Source organism: Enhydra lutris, unplaced genomic scaffold, assembly GCF_002288905.1.
Source record: "Enhydra lutris kenyoni isolate GAN:26980312 unplaced genomic scaffold, ASM228890v2 scaffoldscaffold6, whole genome shotgun sequence".
NCBI lineage: Eukaryota > Metazoa > Chordata > Mammalia > Carnivora > Mustelidae > Enhydra > Enhydra lutris.
Window position 1 is genome coordinate 41,996,609 of NW_019154090.1, and position 19,029 is coordinate 42,015,637.

At 40.3% G+C, this 19,029-nt stretch overlaps 1 protein-coding gene across 2 annotated transcripts in view; it reads left to right on the plus strand.

The window, feature by feature from the left end:
- Positions 1 to 3,560: 3,560 nt before the first annotated feature.
- The window catches only part of LOC111141692 (proprotein convertase subtilisin/kexin type 2), a 260,865-nt gene continuing 245,396 nt past the window's right edge, over positions 3,561 to 19,029 (plus strand). Inside the window, exon 1 of one of the 2 annotated variants that reach the window (XM_022494453.1) lies at positions 3,561 to 3,842. In XM_022494453.1, the coding sequence (XP_022350161.1) occupies positions 3,666 to 3,842 (177 nt within the window). In that variant the 5' untranslated portion in view covers positions 3,561 to 3,665. The remainder of the gene's footprint in view (positions 3,843 to 19,029) is intronic. The other variant, XM_022494454.1, reaches the window with a different exon arrangement.

Sequence of the window (19,029 nt, forward strand, 5' to 3'; positions counted from 1 at the left end):
TATGTTTTTTTCTATAGATACAACAGTATTTTAAATAGTAAGAACCTCAACATACTGATGATTTTCATGTCTGGTCCTGAGTGTCAGCCAGTTTGTATTAGTTATTTGTTCCCCAAGTCCACAAAATTAGCAAGTAAGAGACTCTTGGTGTGTGTATGAGGGGAGTATATAAAAGTGAATAAACCTGATGCCACCATAATGTAATTTATTTTTTTATTTTTTATTTTTTTAAAAGATTTTATTTATTTATTTGACAGAGAGAGTGATCACAAGTAGGCAGAGAGGCAGGGAGAGGGGGAGGGGGAAGCAGGCTCCCTGCTGAGCAGAGAGCCGGATGTGGGGTTCTATCCCAGGACCCTGAGATCATGACCTGAGCCGAAGGCAGAGGCTTTAACCCACTGAGCCACCCAGGTGCCCCACCATAATGTAATTTTAAAAGTATAACTATCCTTAACATCTCTCAAGCTATTGATGATTCTTTCTACATCATAGTCTACTTTGGCAATTCTTTGAAATTACAATTTGGCTCTTGGACCTGGACGGTATCTAACTCCTTTTACAGATAAGGAGATTGAGGCTTTGAAGGATACAATGATTTAACCCAAGTGGCATAGCCAGTGACAGCAGAGCCTACAATAGACTTTCTGTCAACTGGATTGCATTCTAGCCCTTGAAACATTCTGCTACCATTTTCTCTCCTGTTCACCTTCCATTCCGAAGTTACTATTGGTATTTCAAAAAAAAAAAAAAAGGAGCTTAGATATAGTTACCTTAAAGAAGGTATGTGTGAATGCACATGGATGTGTCTTTGTATCTCAAGTAACAATTCAGTATATCAATGTATTTCCTCCACTTGCATACATTGTTATGCATTTAAAATTGAGCATTTGCATCATAAAAAATTCCATTTTCATTTACTATGCTGTTCTGACAATATTATGATGAACTGTATTCTATGTAAACCACTAAAAATGTCTTATTTTAATCAGCCATCTAGGCTTTATTTAGCTGGTACCCAATTTTACGTGGTTTTAATTACTGAAAATTCAAATACATAAGATTCAACATTTACTAGCATTTCATCTTTGGAATTTATTTAGGAAATGAAGTATTGCTTTGTGGTTTTAGAAAAAAATTAATAAATATCTCTGAATAGATGGTAATTTCATGTTCATTTTCAGAGAGATTGAGCTACATTAGCAGTGCTATTTCCCAACACCCATAATCTTCTAAATTGACTTATTTGATGCTCTTCAGATTTATTTTTCTTAAGACTTAGATTTTTATCTCTGTTGCTGCTTTTGAAATGCTCTCCACGATTGTGAATCCATCTAATGTAATTTTCACATTTGGTGCCATTTTTCTCAAATGACAATACAGGGTAGGAGGAATCATTTGGCATTTCTTCATATCAGCCTAATACTTTGATTTGAAATATGGGTGAAATATAAGGAAAAGAGAGAAAGGAAGAGCTGAAGGTCTCTTAGTAAGAAAACCTCGTGTTAAAATCAAACAGATGGTCTGTGAGAGGTAAGCTGTGGAGTAGGATAAGGTGATAAAAAAAAAAACAAAACTCAGCAGAAATGAGCCTCTGAGCAGTAAAGAACTGAGGAAACCAGAGCAGCTCTGTTCCCTTTTATTAATACTTTCTTAGAAACCTTGTCTCCACTTTGGCCGCTTTCATCTTTAGTCTATGTGCTAGTTCCTTCTCAACACCTCACTTAGCTTTTCTTAAAAGAGTTTAAGTACTAACACTACTACTACTAATAATAATTGCATACAGATCTCTTACGCTTTAATCAAAATTTTCAATAACGTCTGCATTTTTGTTTGGTGATGTTTGAACAGGCTCTCGGGGAGCAAACTATGTCTGCAAAGGGCATGTGCTGTGAAGACTATGTGTCCCATGGAACTGTGTGTATTCGTTTCTATCAATATTGTTTTTCTTGTGTAGATTCTGTCTTCATACTAAAATGAAAAGGGGGAAGTCTGTTGAAAATAAAACATGTATGTGTGTGTGTGTAAAATGTGTCAACATTATTCTCTCTCTCCCTTTCTCTCTCCTGTCTACCTCTTTCTCTGTTTCTGTCTTTCTCTGACTGTACTGCGTACACTTAATTAAGCCTCTAAAAAGAAGCTCTCTTACCTCTTATTGAAGTAAAGCAGAAATCTGAACTTTGGAGCTAAATAATAATGGGAATCAGTGTGCATACTCTGTAACTCAACAATATTTGAGTTGCTTTAAAACAATCACTCGGATTTCTTGGCAGACACCTCCCCCCTGCTTCCTCTCACTGGGGCAGGAAGAAGTCAGTGTAAGCCCTTGGTAGACTGCGAGTGCACGTTTCTTAACTGGATAATTTAGTTGACCCGCTGCCACTTGGCCTGAATTCGTCCCAGTTGAGAATGCCCAACTGGAGTCTTGGCCCAGCGCCTAGGATTGGTGGTTACACCTTTCCAAACGCACACTCTCGCTGTCCTTGTGCTACGGAACAACCCCAAGTCTGAGAATGTACCTCCAGCCTTGTCAATGCCGGCCGCGCCTCTCCTGAAGGCGGTCTCTGCGGAGCAGCCCAGACTCCCGGGAGGAGTCTCATCTAATCACGGTGGCTGGTGGGAGTGAGTCTGATCTCCTGCCAGGCTTCCCAGCTGCTTAGTTCCAGACAAGCCCGGAGTCTATAAAAATATAAATAAATAAATAAATAAATAAATACTCGCCCCCATGAGTCACCCAAAGAAGGCTGCTTTCTCTAACCTTCCCCGTGCCGGAAAGGGGAGTAATCCTCCCCCGGGATTTGCCCAAAGTGGCGAGAGGAGGGTTAATATTTGCTTTGTTATTGAGAGAAAAAGAGGCAAGTGTGCCTTGAGAGAAAGAGAGAGAGGGGGGGAGAGAAAGAGAGAGTTGTTTTGGAGCGGAAAATAAGCAGGGGAGAGGAATAGGGAGAGGCCGGTACCCCAGCTCCCCTCGGGTCCTCAGAGAGCGGCACACGCCGTAATTCCCTTTCCAGAGCCTTACAGATCTCCACAAACAATGACATCACTCCGGCACCGCCGACCAGATTACAGCTGGGGGGATTTTCCTGGGAGCAAGGCGGGCCCGGGTGGAGAGATGGAGGAGCTCTCCAGGGTTCTGAAAGGGGCGGGGGCGCGGGCTCGCCGGTCTGCGCCCCCCGTCGGCGGAGGCGGACCGGCCCGGCCGGGGGCGGGCAGAGGCGGGCCCGGGGCGGTCCAGGGCGGGGCCCGACGCATCTCCCGTCCTCATTGGCTGCTAGCGGGCACACGTCACCCAGGCTGGTGCTCTCCTCCAGCCCCCGGTGGAATTGGAGCCGAGGAGGAGCTGAAAATGCAGATTTAGCCTCAAGCACAGACATACACTCGCTCTTTCTCTCAGATACACACAGCTCCCCCCATTCGCACCTCTGCCAGCGAGCCTGATTACACGGCTTCCCCGCCAGACAGATGCTGGAGGAGAACACACATTGATTTGCTGCTTTCCGAGCCCCTAATCAGTCTTTTAACCAACACAAAGATTTTTTTTTAAACAAACAAAAAAACTATATATATATATATTTTTTTTTATTTTTTTTAATTTGCACCTTTCCTCCGAGTCCCCCGCTCCACAGGCTTGCGCGCCTCCTAGCACCACTTTTCACTCCCAGAGAAAGATGAAAGGTGGCTGTGTCTCCCAGTGGAAGGCGGCCGCCGGGCTCCTCTTCTGTGTCATGGTTTTTGCATCTGCCAAGAGACCGGTCTTCACGAATCATTTTCTTGTGGAGTTGCATAAAGGAGGAGAGGAAGAAGCTCGCCAAGTTGCAGCAGAACACGGCTTTGGAGTCCGAAAGGTAAGATCTCCCTTGCATTTCGCATGTTGTTTCAAAACGGGGGCAGCCCTGCGCAATCTCATTGCAGATTTGCAAGTTTTCTTTCTCATGCGATGCAGATATTCTGCCATGGGCTCTTTAACACGACATTGCCTCCGGTGATCTTTCACGGGTTATGTAATTAAAATGTCCTTCAAATTGTACTAGTAAGGTCACAAAAATAATTTATTGCTCTTTGACTTGGTGGCGAAAACCAGGTAACACCTTTCTAACAATGCCTTGCGCCCGGGCTGCTGTCCGAGGTACCAAGTTCTCAAGGCTGCGTGGGGATGGAGGAATGAAGTGTTGAACATCTGGGCTTGACGTTGGCAGTCTTTGCCAGGGATGTATCCCCCGCCCCCATCTCCTGGAGAAAGAGTAGTTTCCGACCGACAAGATTAAAAGCTTGGACATTGAAATTCACCTCCGTGCTTTTCGGATCCCGCGCTAGGAGGACTTCCCTCCCGGTGACTTGGGCCCCGGCTCTTTTCCAGGAACCACAGCTCCCTGGATGCAGGAGACTTGAAGACATGAACTGGGTTTTCTTTCCAAAATCGGGGTGGAACTTCTCGCCCTCGCCCCTGCCCACGAGCGCCCGCCCCCGAAGCGTACTGTTAGTTAGCTCCCCGATTCTCAACTCACAGCTGTAGAAGCTAGAAAGGTAAATTTTGAGAGGAGTTCCCTATGGAGAAATCGGGACGTCTCTCCCGGTGTGTGGGCGGCCAGCTTGGCTTTCCCACGAGGGTGCGGGGATCCCGATTCCAAGAAGTTGTCAGAGTTCAACTGTTTGGGCAGCTAGGTAAGGCTCCTAATATAGGATGCCTTGGGACTCCTTTGGCGACTCCAGGGTATCCATTCTGGGAAAGCAGCGGAGAGGAGAGTGCTGGGTGGGGGCCGTGGCTTATCTATTTGTCCTTCTTGCAAAATATCTCGTCAGAAATCGCACGTGTCCTTAGGGGACCTGGCGAGGCGTGGGGTGGAGTGAGAGTGCAAGGAGAAACCGGGCGAGGGGAGCGTGGAGGACATCCGGATGCTATTTGGCAACCAGAAGGCTGGGTGGAGGTCCGTGGGATTCGGGGCTCTCTCTCCTCCCTCCTGATCTCAGGAGAGAGGCTGGAGATGTTCGGCGGGTGCTTTCTTCTGTTGCTTTTGCCTCTCAAGGGCAGCGCGAACTAGGTCTCCTTTGGGTCCCCTGTCCCGACTTCCCACGCCTCCCGCCTCCCTCCCAGGCGCCGCGAGGGCTCCCTCACATGCGGCCGGCTATCCCTCCTCCGCAGGGCGTTGGCAGGCACGATTTCGACCTCAGGTAGGTTTCAGGGCGAGTTAAGTCAGAGGTCTGGGAGGAGGCGCCCGCCTGGTCTACCAGTGGCGCGCGGGCGGGTCTTGCAGTAGGGAACTTGTTGCTCCCGGGAAGCGTGGGTGGAGCAGGGGAGAGAAGATGCCAGCTGAGGGAGCAGCCCGTTGTCGTTCTCGCCAGGAGTCTGGGGCTGTTTCAAGAGTGCCACCAACACAATAACAGGCAGACCCTTCGTCCTCCCCACCCCACCCCACTAACTTGGCAAGACTCAGGACCCAGGAGCCATAAATATAACAGCGATTGTGATAGTGATTATTATTACCTGACAACAATAGGACACCCTTGTGTTCTGCAGTCTTTACATACATTCTTATTTAATATCCTCAACAACTCTGAGGAAGCTACTGTTGTTATTAAGTACATAACACTGATACGGAAATGGGTTCAGATCAGGGTCCAAGGTAAAAAAAAAAAAAAAACAGATTTGAATATAAACCCAGATCTTTTAGAGATAAACTCATGTTCTTTACCTCTTGGTACATACCAAACAGGATAAGTGCTCTGCAGGATGTGTTGGGTTGTGAGGTATGCTGAAAAGGGATGTGGCATCAGACTCTAGTTTTTGAGAGTAAAGGGGCTGCAGTTGGTGAAGAAATCCTGTTCCTCTCTCCCCATGCCATGCACCTTTTCATAGCATAGGCAGACATTGCTATCTTTTTACCTACCATTTAGAAAATATGCCTTTTAGAATCTTAGCAACTTAAGCAAATCCGGGAGTAGCTAAGACAGATAATGGTTTAACTTATTAATTCTCCAAGAGGGACATTCTTTTTGTATAGAGGTAAATAGCTTAATGGGGTTTTTGATGGTGAAGTTTGAGAAAGGAGGTATAGAGATAATCTTCTCACAAATGAATCTGGATAATTTTGATATACTTACCATAAAATCTGAGGGAACTCATACTTTGGGGTGAAATCAGATACCTAAGACTCTCTCATCCCCACTCTTTCTTCAAGAGGAGTCCACTGGTTTTGCATCAGCCTCAAACATGCAATTTCTATCTAGGAAAAGTGAGCTTTTGCCTTGCCACCTCTCCTCACCTCTCTATAACCTCTCAAAAGTAGTATCTCTTATCCAGATGATTTTTGTTCTGATACATATTTAAGTAAAAAAATCAGTCTATGGCAGAATGCTTCTTTCTGATGAATCTTTGCATAATGCCACACCTGTGTAGAATTAACACTCTTTTTCTTCCTTGGATTCATGTTCTATCCATCCTTCAAGCCTGAGCTTGAACCTTCCCTGATGCTATGAACAACAATGTGCTTTCCATTCTCCAAATTCCTCTTTGACAAAAAAGCGAAGCCTACACAACATAAGATAGTACATTCCATCATTTGTCCTCTAGTCATTTGATATATGTAAGTAAATATGGGTGTAAGTATCTGTCCACTTGAAAGGTATTAAATATTCAAGGATGATATCTTCTATATTTCTGGTTTCCTCACCAAAGCCAGACTTTTATTGGGTTTGCCAGCCTGTAAAGAAATGTCCTTTGTTTTTTCTGTTCCTTTAGGTTTGTCCTGTCTTGTTTTCATCATGCTGTACTGTACTTTTGTTACTCATTTTTTTTTTCATTTTAAACACATAATATCTCTTCCTTCCTCTCTCTAATACTCAGTGTATCTTCCAACTCCCTACTGCTCCATCCTTTCCAATGCACAGTGTCAGACACCAAAGATCCTTGATGGTTATTTATTCATCCCAAAGAAGGGTCAGCTAGGCAGACTAGAGGAATCTACTATTTTACTGAATTATCTCATCTAGCTTCAGAAAACTGTGACATAGAAATTGTTGCCGTCAGGCCTTATTCTCAGATGAAAAACTTAAAGCACCAAGTAGTTATGTTTATATTTGGAAAGGGAAAAAACTCAAATTTAAAACCAAATTTAAAACCAAATAATTTTGTTATTCTACCAAGATGCCTCTGGGAAACCCTTCTTTAACAACCAAGAACTCCACTCTTGGGGCACCATTTTAGAGTTCTGATGTTTTTTTTTTCCTTTCCTTTCTTCCTTCTTACCTTTTTTCTGCATCCAACACCTATGTGTGCCTAAGTCATTAACTAATGTGTATGAGTATGAACTTCTTCAGATAGATCATAAATCTTCCAAGAGAAGAAACAATATACCATGTCTTCCTCTAGCCCCATATTTAGCATGGTGGTCTGTATAAGATATAATAAATGAGTATTTGTTGATTATTTTGTCAAACTCTTACAAGGCCATGACCAAACAGTTATATTTCTTCCCTGAAGTGGAGTAAAACTACCTATAACTTTACTGTCAGAAAGGTGTGTTGAGACTAAAGTTTTCTATTTTATCATGACCTGACCCAAGGACATACATTCATCAAAGAAGATGTATATGTCCAGGAGAGTGAGTGAGTTTACAATAACATCAGAGGTGTTATTCCAAAGAATGCCTTAAAATTCCCAATACATTACTAATTTTAAATCCTTTGTAAAAAAAAAAAAAAAAAAAGAAAGAAAGAAAGAAAAAGAAAAGCACAATTACTTATTAAAATGATGTGTTGAGGGTGCCTGGGTGGCTCAGTGGGTTAAGCCTCTGCCTTCGGCTCAAGTCATGATCTCAGGTTCCTGGGATCCAGCCCCACATTGGGCTCTCTGTTCAGCAGGGAGCCTGCTTTCCCCTCTCTCACTGCCTACTTGTGAACTCTCTCTCTCTCTGTCAAATAAATAAATAAAAATCTTTAAAAAATATAAATAAATGATATGTTGAAGGTTGGTCAAAAATCAAGTATGAGTTTAGGTAAAAATCCAAACAGCTGATGATTAAGTGCTTTTATTTTACTACAATAGATTTTGTTTTTTATCCATGTAAGCCTAAGGCTAGGAAAATCATGTGACTACTCTTATATGTGTGATCATTGATTTTTTAAAAAATCTAGTATTAATTGTGCTGTTATATAATTAAAGAGTATATTTATCTTCATTTTAATTGAATGTCTAAGTTTAACTTTAACTGAATTTAATTTTTAAAATTAAATTTCTTTTAATTTTATTGAAGTATAATTTAGGAAAGAACACAGCTTAATAAACTTTCTCAACCCAGGCACACATGTATAACTAGCATCCAAATCAAGAAATAAAATATTATTCACATCTCATAAGTTCCCCTCTTGCTCATTTGGGTATTTTTTGGTTTTAGGCTATTATGCATATTGCTTCTGTGGATACTGTAGTGTATGTATTTTGGTGAACACACGTATGCCTCCCTGTTGGGAATATCATAGGAGTAGAATCGTTGAGTTAAAGAGGATACACACATTCAACTTTAGGAGACTGTATTAGTTTTCTATTGCTGTATAAAAAATTACCACAGAGTTGGTGTCCTAAAACCACACAAATTCATTATTTCATAGTTTTCATGGGTAAGGAGTCTAGCACATTTTAGTTGGATCTGCTGCTCACAGGTTGAAATCAAGATATTGGCCAGCTATGTCCTCATCTAGAGGCATAACAAAGGGGAAATCTACTTCCAAGCATATTCAAGTTTTTAGAAGAATTCAGCTCCTTGTAGTTGTAGACCTGGAGTCTTCATTTTTTGCTGGCTCCACTCTCAGCTCCCGGAAGCTACCTTCATGATCTAGTGCATGACCCCTCCCATAAACATCACACTTTCACCCTTCTTTCAGGAAGGGCTCAGTCCCTGCTTAGGTTAGCCTGATTAAGCCAGGCCCACCCAGGATAATTCTTTTGATTAATTCAGATAAGCTGATTTGGGACCACAACTACATTGGATGAATCTCTGCATCTCTGCTATATAATGTAATCTAATCACAGGAATGAAATCCATCATCTTTACAATACTGCCTCTGCACTCAAGGGGAGGGGATTATACGGGGCATGCACACAAAGGAGCAGATATCTTGGAGACCATCTCAGAATTCTGCCTGCCACACATGACCCAGAAGCATGTGAGGGTTCTGATTGTTCCACATTCTCACCAACATTTGACTTTTTATATCTTTTTTCTTTTAGTTATTTTGGTGGTTATCTAATGGTGATGGTATCTTATTGTGATTTTAATTTGCATTTCCCTGATGATCAATTGAAGTTGAATACATCTTCATATGCTTTTTGGTGATTCAGATATCTTTTTTCATTCATTATTTGTTCAGGTCTTTTGCCCTGAAAGGGTTTTTTTTTTTTTTTTCTTTTTTGTTGTTTTTGTTGTTTGTTTGTTTTTGTTTTTGTTTTGCTTTGTTTTTTTGGTTTGTGTGTTTGTTTGTCTGTTTGATTGTCTGTCTTAATTTTTGGTTTGTAGGAGTTCTTTGGCTATTACAACAGGAATCTTTTGTCAGATATATTTATTTTGAATATTTATTTTCACCCTTTCAGTGATGTCTTAATGTCCCAACAATATTGAATCCAGATTCTATAATTTCACTTTCATTTCATCATGCATCAGTTGTCAGTCCAAAGAAGTAATCCCCTATCCTCTGCCCCATATTTCTCCGATCAAGATTAACATGATTTAGAGGGGGACACAAAATAGAATATAGATTTGATCCTAAGTATTTCCAAAAGGATTTCTAAGAAGCCCTTAAGGAACAGTTTTTCTGAAACTCCAAGACCTGCTACCATTGTAGGCAAAGGCAAATAGTCCAGATCTCTACTTCCCCAACATGAATGCTATGAATTCCTTTTAGACCCCAATTTAATGCAGTATGCCTTTTGTCAAGTCCAAACTCTTCCCTGAAGTCTTTTCTGACTGACCTAGACCAGAACATTCTCTCTTTGGGACTTTCTTTGCATTGAATCTATTCCTTTCTCTTGGCACCAGTCACATTTGTCACAGCACTGACTATATCCAGTGTCCTTCTTGTGACTGAAGAAAGCTAGGAACAGCCATGTTCAAAAGTAAAAATGTTGGGATTTAGAATTAGACAGTACTGGAAACTTGTCTAGTTTGCAAAATCTCTCAGAGAGAGGTTCATGTTTAAAATATAGTGGTTAGGAAAAATAAATAATATAGTGCATGTAAGGCGCTGGACACATTGACAAGTGCATGGAATAAACAACCGATTATTGGTAATAGTGATAATAATAAGGTGATGGCCTCGCTATATCTATAGATCTATCTATCTATCTATCTACATGTATTTTTTTTTAACTCAAGAAGGCAGTTGTAGGTTGTACTTTCTCAGGAGTAACAACTGATTGAGTGAGGAATAAACTCTCTGTCCAGTGGGAACCCATCCATGAGCTGGCCATGGTCCATGAGAGAGCCTGGCTCAAATAATTCAGTGAATTTAATTCATTATAGACCATGGTGATTATCTCAACCAATCATACTGGGCTTCCTTAGGAAATTTGATTCACTAGTTGCTGTAGAGAGGAGAATGGGTTCTAATGCCCATGAAAGAGCCCATCCAGGCCATGGGAGATGCAGACATTTTTTCCTGAGTGCCTAATAACTTTCCAGGTCCATTTCCTAGCAAAAGACATCTGTGACAGAAGGTAAAAGCTAATCACCAAACTATTTTCCTCTTCTCCATGGGCCACAGTAAGACCACATTTCCCAGCCTGTCTTGCAGATGAGTATGACCATATGATGATTCTACCCAATGTAATATAAGCCAAAATGAAGTGCACTGCTTCCTTGCTTAATGCATAAAAACTTCCCATAAGTTGATTCGCTGCCCTCTTTTCTCTTCTGAGGCTTGATGTGATAGAGAACAGTAACTTTGAAAGCCAAAAGCCAAAGACAGCAGAGTAGCAAGATGGAAGGACCCCAGGTCCCTGATTCTTGACTTAGAAGAATTTTATGAGTGAGAATTTAAACTGCTATTACATTATGGCACTGAGATTTGAGACTTTATCTTTAGAACAACCAGGATTACCCAAACCAATATACTGTCAATAAATATCCCTTTTCTTAAGTTGTCTGATTGACTCTCTAAACCTTACAACCAAACCAAATCAGATCACAAGAACAATAATTTTTAAAAGACTTATGCAAGCTCCTATATTTTCACTTCATAATGTAAGCCAACTTTTCAGGTCTTCGTGGTTTTTCTTCTCCATGAAGAATATAAAATCCATTAAAAACTTTTGTCCCACTGGCAACCGATTTGCCCTACTCATAATAGGGGCTCATTATGTGCTTCTTGACTGATAAATAAACTTGGATCACAAAGTGACTGTTTGGTCATTAATTCAGAGAAAAGGCATTTGAAGAACTAGTTTTCAAATAATTACCCCTGTAGCATCCATTTATTTATAGGTTGCAATTTAGCTAGGAAGAAGAAGTAGGTAACAAGCAGCAAGTCAATGCCTGGGAGACTCTTGTGTTTCCCTAAAATTCCCAACTTAGAAATTATCAGTAATAGAATGGATTAGCTCTTCGAGCAGGGGGAAAAAAAAAGCCTACAGTTAAAACTTGATCAAAATACAAAAGAAGGAAAAAAATTACACCTCTTTTTCTCAAATGAATGAATATCTAAACTACAATGTTTCTTTCAAAAGATCTTATTAGCTGTAGATCATAATGTTATAGCACATCAGGGAGTAATGCTATAGTTAAGTTTGCAATAATTATATATTTGGCTGTAACTGCTCAAAGAAATCAGGTTTTAAAAATAGAACATGAGGGCCCCTGGGTGGCTCAGTGGGTTAAGCCTCTGCCTTCGGCTCAGGTCATGATCTCAGGGTCCTGGGATGGAGCCCCACATCGGGCTCTCTGCTCAGCAGGGAGCCTGCTTCCCCCTCCCCCTCTCCCTGCCTCTCTGCCTACTTGTGATCTCTCTCTCTCTCTGTCAAATAAATAAATAAATAAAGTCTTAAAAAAACCCAAAAACATGAAACCTGAAGTTCACACTCTTTCCACCTACTAGAGTAGGAGCTTCATTCTACATTTGAGCTCAGATTCATCATTTCAAAAAGAAACCCTGAATCGAATTTTTGCATTATTATTTGAGATTCAAATAATCATAGGACAGTTCAAAAGCAGGAATTTTAGTTTCACCTTCTTTATATAAATATAGATTTTTAATATATGTAATATATACTATTTTTATAATATTTATATTTATTATATTAATTTATAATACATAAAATGTATCTATGTATAATATATTATAGCTCAAGTCCATTAACTGACTAAATTCCACTAATGGTTGGGAATCAAGAAATTACATTTGAATTAACACTTCCACCCTAAATGTCATGATTCCATGTTAGTGAATGGCTTCTATATAAGATTTATATAAAAAGGAGTAAACTCTCTTGATAAATTGTTTTTGTCCCTAAAATAAATTGACCATGACTTTTTTTTTTAAGATTTTATTTATTTATTTGTTAGAGAGAGAGAGAGAGAGAGAGAGAGCATGAGCAGAGGCAGATAGAGTGGTAGGCAGAGGCAGAGGGAGAAGCAGGCTCCCCACTGAGCAAGGAGCCTGATGTGGGACTCGATCCCCGGACGCCGGGATCATGACCTGAGCCGAAGGCAGCCGCTCAACCAACTGAGCCACCCAGGCGTCCCCTGACCATGACTTTTTGGAGAAGGTTGTGATGTGCTGGGCTCCTGTGGTAAGAATAATTGGACATAACAAACTCTTAGATTGAAAGTCAAACATGGACACAAACTCTTGATTTTTCTGACACAAATGAAATAGACTCAAGAATGTTACAGGATGTTGATAGTTTCTCCATTAGAAAGTTTGACAAGAACATGAAAACTATAGGACGCTAAGGTTGTTTTTTATTTATAACTTTAAATTTGACACTGAGTCATGAACATCTTATTCTCTTAGATTTTCCTAAATAGATTCACTTAATGACCACTCTGTATTGAAGTAGAAAGAGTTCAAAGAAAGATGAGAGATATATAGAACTATTTGTTTGGAGACTTCAAGAACAGGAATAGAACAATTTAGATTTAATACATGTGCCACGTGTAGTAATGGCATTAGAAAAAAAATTATTTTGACCTGGGGTACTTGGCTTTCACTGTTCCAGTGTTTTAATAGAAGCTGAGGGTAATGACATCAGCAGTCTTGCTTTCTGTGTAAACACAGTGGGATAAAATGTGATAAACTAAGCCTGCAATGAGTAGTTGTTGCATGAATGATCAAATTTATGTTGGTATCAGATTTCTTAGACAATTCAGCATCTTCCCTCTTGAGATTTAAACAAACAAGCAAATAAAATATGTGAATACTTTGACTGGGGTGATGGCTCACCTCTCTGTGAAAGCCACAGTGTTTTTTTACACGTTACAGCCTTTATAAATGCCATGAGTGGAAATCATCAAGTTAATACCTTGACATAAGACTCTTAAGCATATGAAAAACATAATAGCTTAATTATTTTTGTCAAAATTACCCATCCTCATTATTTTTTAATATCAAGTAGTAGTACAAAAAAAGCACTGGAAGAAAAGTTTTTTTTTTTTTTTTTTGTTTTATTACCTTAAATCTCATTACTCAGAAAAAACCATTATCAGCATTAGGTAAATTTTATTGCAGCTATTTCTGTAAGAATACATATAGAGAAAAGAAAGGTCACTAGAGGGGCATCTGGGTGGCTCAGTGGGTTAAGCCTCTGCTTTCGGCTCAGGTCATGATCTCAGGTTCCTGGGATTGAGCCCCGCATCGGGCTCTCTGCTCAGCAGGGATCCTGCTTCCCCCCCACTCTGCCTGCCTCTCTGCCTACTTGTGATCTCTTTCTGTCAAATAAGTAAATAAAATCTTTTTTTAAAAAAAGAGAGGTCATTAGATAAATAGTTTTGCAAAACTGGGATTACATTGTACACACTATTTTAAATTTTAAACTATCAATTTAATTATTATAGAATTTAACAGAAAGAAAGGAAACTGAAAAAAATTGATTACATTGTTACACGTCAGACAAATTAGTCACACAGACATATTGTTTCATAATAGGTCTCCCTAAAATTGAAAAAAAAAATGTGATGGTATTGAGTGAGGAGTTTGTGACTATTTTACATATAAATAATAGATAATATTTAATGACATATTTAGATAGATAATATTTAGATAATATAGATAACATATAGATAATATAATGTCTATAATATAGATAGATAATATTTAATGATGTATTTAATAACATGTTTGATTATTTCATTACATATTTCAACTTCAGTGAATGTAGTGGAGTCCATGCTTAGCAAAGTGGGGACATTAATCTCCTAACACTTCCTCTGGCCTCCTCTATTCCCACATTGCAATGTTCATTAGGTGCATCATTGTTTTTACATCAAGTTATAAGAAATATTAACCTTCTGCATATAACCATGATTTATAATGTTGCCTGTATTTGTTCTACATTAAAATTGTTTGTTATTTCATTACAAGTTCTTTCACCAGAATTTCTGCCATCATCAAAATCTTCATTTTCATTCATCTCTTGGTTGGCTAGGTTTAATGAAAAGCCAAAGGATTAGCATGAGCAGGAAAAGGGATATCTCCTCTCTCTGAGCTAAAGGAGAGGAATGGGCTGATGAAGTTCAGTGCAAAGGTCTCAGAGGAGTATATGGGGAGAATACCCACTGAGGAGTCACAATTATTTCAAAGATGAAGGAGGCAAGGTCAACACTTCCAGTGAAGGAAGGGGTGATGGGATGGGGGCTTCAAAGGAGATAACATTTTACACATTGCTAATGGGAAGGGAGGACATGATGAAAGGACAAATGATGACTTCTGGAAATACCGAGAGGACAAGTGGAAGAGAATGGATCTATAGTAGCACCAACTGAGTCATTTTCTTGAACAGCACTCAAGTGGGGGTGGTGGAAGTTGGGAGAGAGAGAAATGGAGTTTTCAAAAAATGGAATATCAGTAAACTAGACGAGAAGGTAAATGGGGATTAATAGTGAAAGAACTTAAAGAGAAAGCTATGGTTAGTGACTGGGATGTTGAAACTCAAGTCTCCAAGTCCTATGCACCTCCAGATGATGATAACACTCATGGAAGATAGTTACCAAAGTCAAAAAGAGGTGAAGGTGGCCAAGGAACTGAAAGTCAAATGTACAAGCACCCATCCGCATACACCTCAGACGTGCCACAGCAGTAGACAGCATTGCCAAGGAAGAGTGTTAAGAGAAAAATGAGAGAAGAGGTCATAGGACAAAATCCTAGAGAACTTTGGACATAAAGGGGAAAAGAAGAGCCGGAAGAGGAGACAGAGCCTGGACTGTTAGAGATATGGAAGGAGAATCCAGAGCTGAGAAAGGAAGGGAGATGAGGGTTAAGAAAGAAAGAATGGGGCAAGCAAGGCCACCGGTTCTAGAGATGAAATCCTTGTTAAAATTGGAGAAGCCACCTTAGCACTGTGGAAGAGGCCACATATGTCATTTTGGGTCCTCAAGAGTAGTCTGTGGGACAAGAGTTTAAATGCAAGTTGTTCATTTAAGGAATGAGTCTTGAAAATACTGGTAGGGGAGTTGAAATGGGGAAGGGAAAGCAAGAATGAAATGTGCATTATAGAACAAGTTGTCACTGTGGATAATGGGGACTCAGTTCTACTGGGAATCTCTGAGAACTGGTGTCAAACACAGGCCCCAGAGTTGTCCTGCCTGAGGAGTGAGGGCGCTAGGGTATTTATATGCCAATTACAATCAGACATTGATTCATGATTGATATTTAGTCCTGGATGGCATTACGTTTCCCAGCACTTTGACCTGGCACATGTTCAACATACAGAATTTGGCCAACCAGAGCAAACTCAGATGAAAAGATGCAGAGGCTGGCATACACTAAATGCTAAGGCCCAAAGGGATCTGAGTGGGGAAAGTGATCATGTCTTTTACAAGAAGGATGCCAAATTGTGAAGGGTAGCGGTAAATATGATGAAGGGGAGGTATCTAGACAATTCCTTCAAGAAGTGTAGTGCGGGGGTTATGCCTGGGTGGCTCAGTGGGTTAAGCCTCTGCCTTCGGCTCAGGTCATGATCCCAGGGTCCTGGGATCAAGCCCCACATCGGGCTCTCTACTCAGCAGGGAGCCTGCTTCCCTCTCTCTCTGCCTGCCTCTCTGCCTACTTGTGATCTCTGTGAAATAAACAAAATCTTAAAAAAAAAAAAAGAAGTGTAGTGGGTAAGGGAAGGGAAAGAGGAAAAGTATCGCGGTGATTTAAATTTATGTCATTTTAATGCTGTTTATAGATAACAGTTTCTAAATGCTAGATGGACCACTTGGAAATTGCCACCCCGCCAAAAAATTGTGTTATGCCTGCCTAATTATTCTAAACGGTTTATCTAGAGTCATATAAATTTTTGTAATAATTACCTACAATTATGGAATTATAGGAAAGAATCTTAGACATCAGTTTAACCTCTCATTTTATACATTAGAAAAAGAATATTAATCCTGATGTTTATGTTCTTAACTACTGGCAATGAGTGTTTGAACCTTGTTGCTTATTGGCTGAGGTTCAGAGACTGGAACCATTCCATCTGCCTTTCACATTGGATGAGATGGACAACCTGACTGTGTGAGATTCCTATGAGTGATTAGCCACATGTACCAACTTGGTCTGACACCAGTTCATTGCAGGTCCTCCTGGCCTGCTTTTCACCCTTTAACCTATAAAAGTTTTGTGAATTCCAGTTTTCCAAACAAAGCTGCTCATAGATTCAGGGACTGATTCTACACCAATAACAACCTATTGAATTTACACTTAGTGAAATACAGAATAGGAATTATGTTTCTTTGACAATCTGCCCTCTTCGTGACTAACACAGCACTGTACATTTAGTAAGCACTCAATAAATATGAAAATAAATGATGAGGAAAAAAACTAAAAGCTTCTATTATCATCAGATGCTCGCTAAATGACAGGCTGATGTGTTACGTAATGCTGCAATCAAGAAGACCAGGCACTTTAAGAAAGGTTACATGAATATCCTAATTTGTGCTTGTGTTAAATGGCTTCAATTAATTAATTACCATTAATAGACTAAAATTTTGTGACTTGATGGGAAATTAAGAAACCAGTGACAGAGAAAAAGGTGATACACAAATTCTCTCCTTCCTTGCCCTTAGCTTGTTCTCTACTTTGGTGAGGGGAGAAAAATCAATTTTATCAGGAGGCTCTCAGTTCTCTTCAAAGGTGATGGGAGTTCAAACACAAGGCAGTTGGCATCCAAGTGCCAATTCTAGTCAGTTCCTGATGATTATATCTCTAGGGGTTGTCAGACCAAGAGAAACCTTGCAGAGCCTAAGATGTGGAGAGAAGAGTAGGAAACAAGCCATTGTTGATGTCTTGATGTCCAGAAGCAGCACCATTTTGTGGGTTGAGGGAGGGCAGAATCAGTGCCAAAGGGAATCTGCAGAGTTGTGTCTTCAGTGTGGCTTGGCATAAACCTAAATTTGGACCCAACAGCTGAAGTCAAAACCAACCATTCTGGCCATTAACTGGAAAGGAAGAAGAGACCAAGGAAAAATTGGGAGTTTGAAAACAATGGACAAAGAAAGTAATAGGAGCCACAGTCATACAGAAAAAAAGTATAGAAGCAGAAGAATACTCAGTTCATTCAACAAACATCTACTTAGTACATTGAATAAGCAAGTAAGATGTCAGACACTGAGACATGGATTTGGGAACAAATAGGCAACTGGGATTCAATCCCATTGGTCTAATAAAGGTTGCAAGATATAGAGGAGAGATCAAGCCCCAGTGTACTCTTTTAAAGTCTTTGTGTCACATTTACTAAGTCTCATTAACCAAAGCAAGTGCACATAGCCAAGATCAGAGTCAGCGTGGGAGGGAACTACCCAATGGAATTGATGCAGAAACAAAACGCAGACCATTAATGCAACATTCCGCTACCGGACCTTCTATGAGTGGTGACATCTCTGAGTTATCCCATCAAAGAGTAAGGAAATTGTGAAATTTTACCACCAATTCCTATACTTTCTTGGTTGAGGGTTGCACGTGAGGGGTATCAAATTCCCAGAAATTCTGCCTTCCCTAGGTGGACCAAACATGCTTCCAGAAGTCAGAGGAATAGAGTGCTCTTTGTAAACAAAAGGCAATATGTTTAGTAATAGATTTATGATATAATACCCATGAGGCAATGACTGTCAACAGAGAGGAAGTCTTCCTGGGTCATGCAATGTCAAGTTGAGGTGAATTTGCATTGAGACTCATGATTTCAACAGAGCAAAAGGAAAGAGGGTTTATAGAGGATGCCATAACATATGCAACAAAATATACCAGGACGGTGGAAGGATTTCAAGTAGTTTTGTCTGGCTAGATGCTGAAAGAGACTGAGAAAGGAGCTAAAGAAGTGGACTGGGGTCAGTTTATGAGGGGTCACTGGCACCATACAGGGGAGCTTGGATTTTGTTGATAGGTGGAAGGGGGTGTTGAAGGATACTTGGAAGGTATAACAGAATGGCCATATACAGGAAGGCCTAGGAAGACAAGTTGAGCTAACAGTGAGTCGGAGGAGCCCAGATTTCCAGGTTCTTCTGTCTTATGGAATCATTCACGTCCTGGAAGCAGGTAGCACCGACCCTTTCAACAGATGACGCTGCTAGGGAGTTAGGTTACATGTCTTGGATTCCATTGCCACTGGCTGACGACATCAAGGATACTAAAGGCTTTATTGTCTTTGACGCCACAATATATGGCTGATAGAGGCAACCAGTTCTATCCACGAAATGTATTCCAGTTAAGAACAAAATGATTAAATATGTCCTACTTCTTCCCTTGACATATAAATACATGAATCTAAAGCAGACCTTCTGACTTGGGAGCTAAAAAGAAAAGCCAGGACAGTAGTGTATCACTGACATCCCAGTAGATCTGACAGGCAGT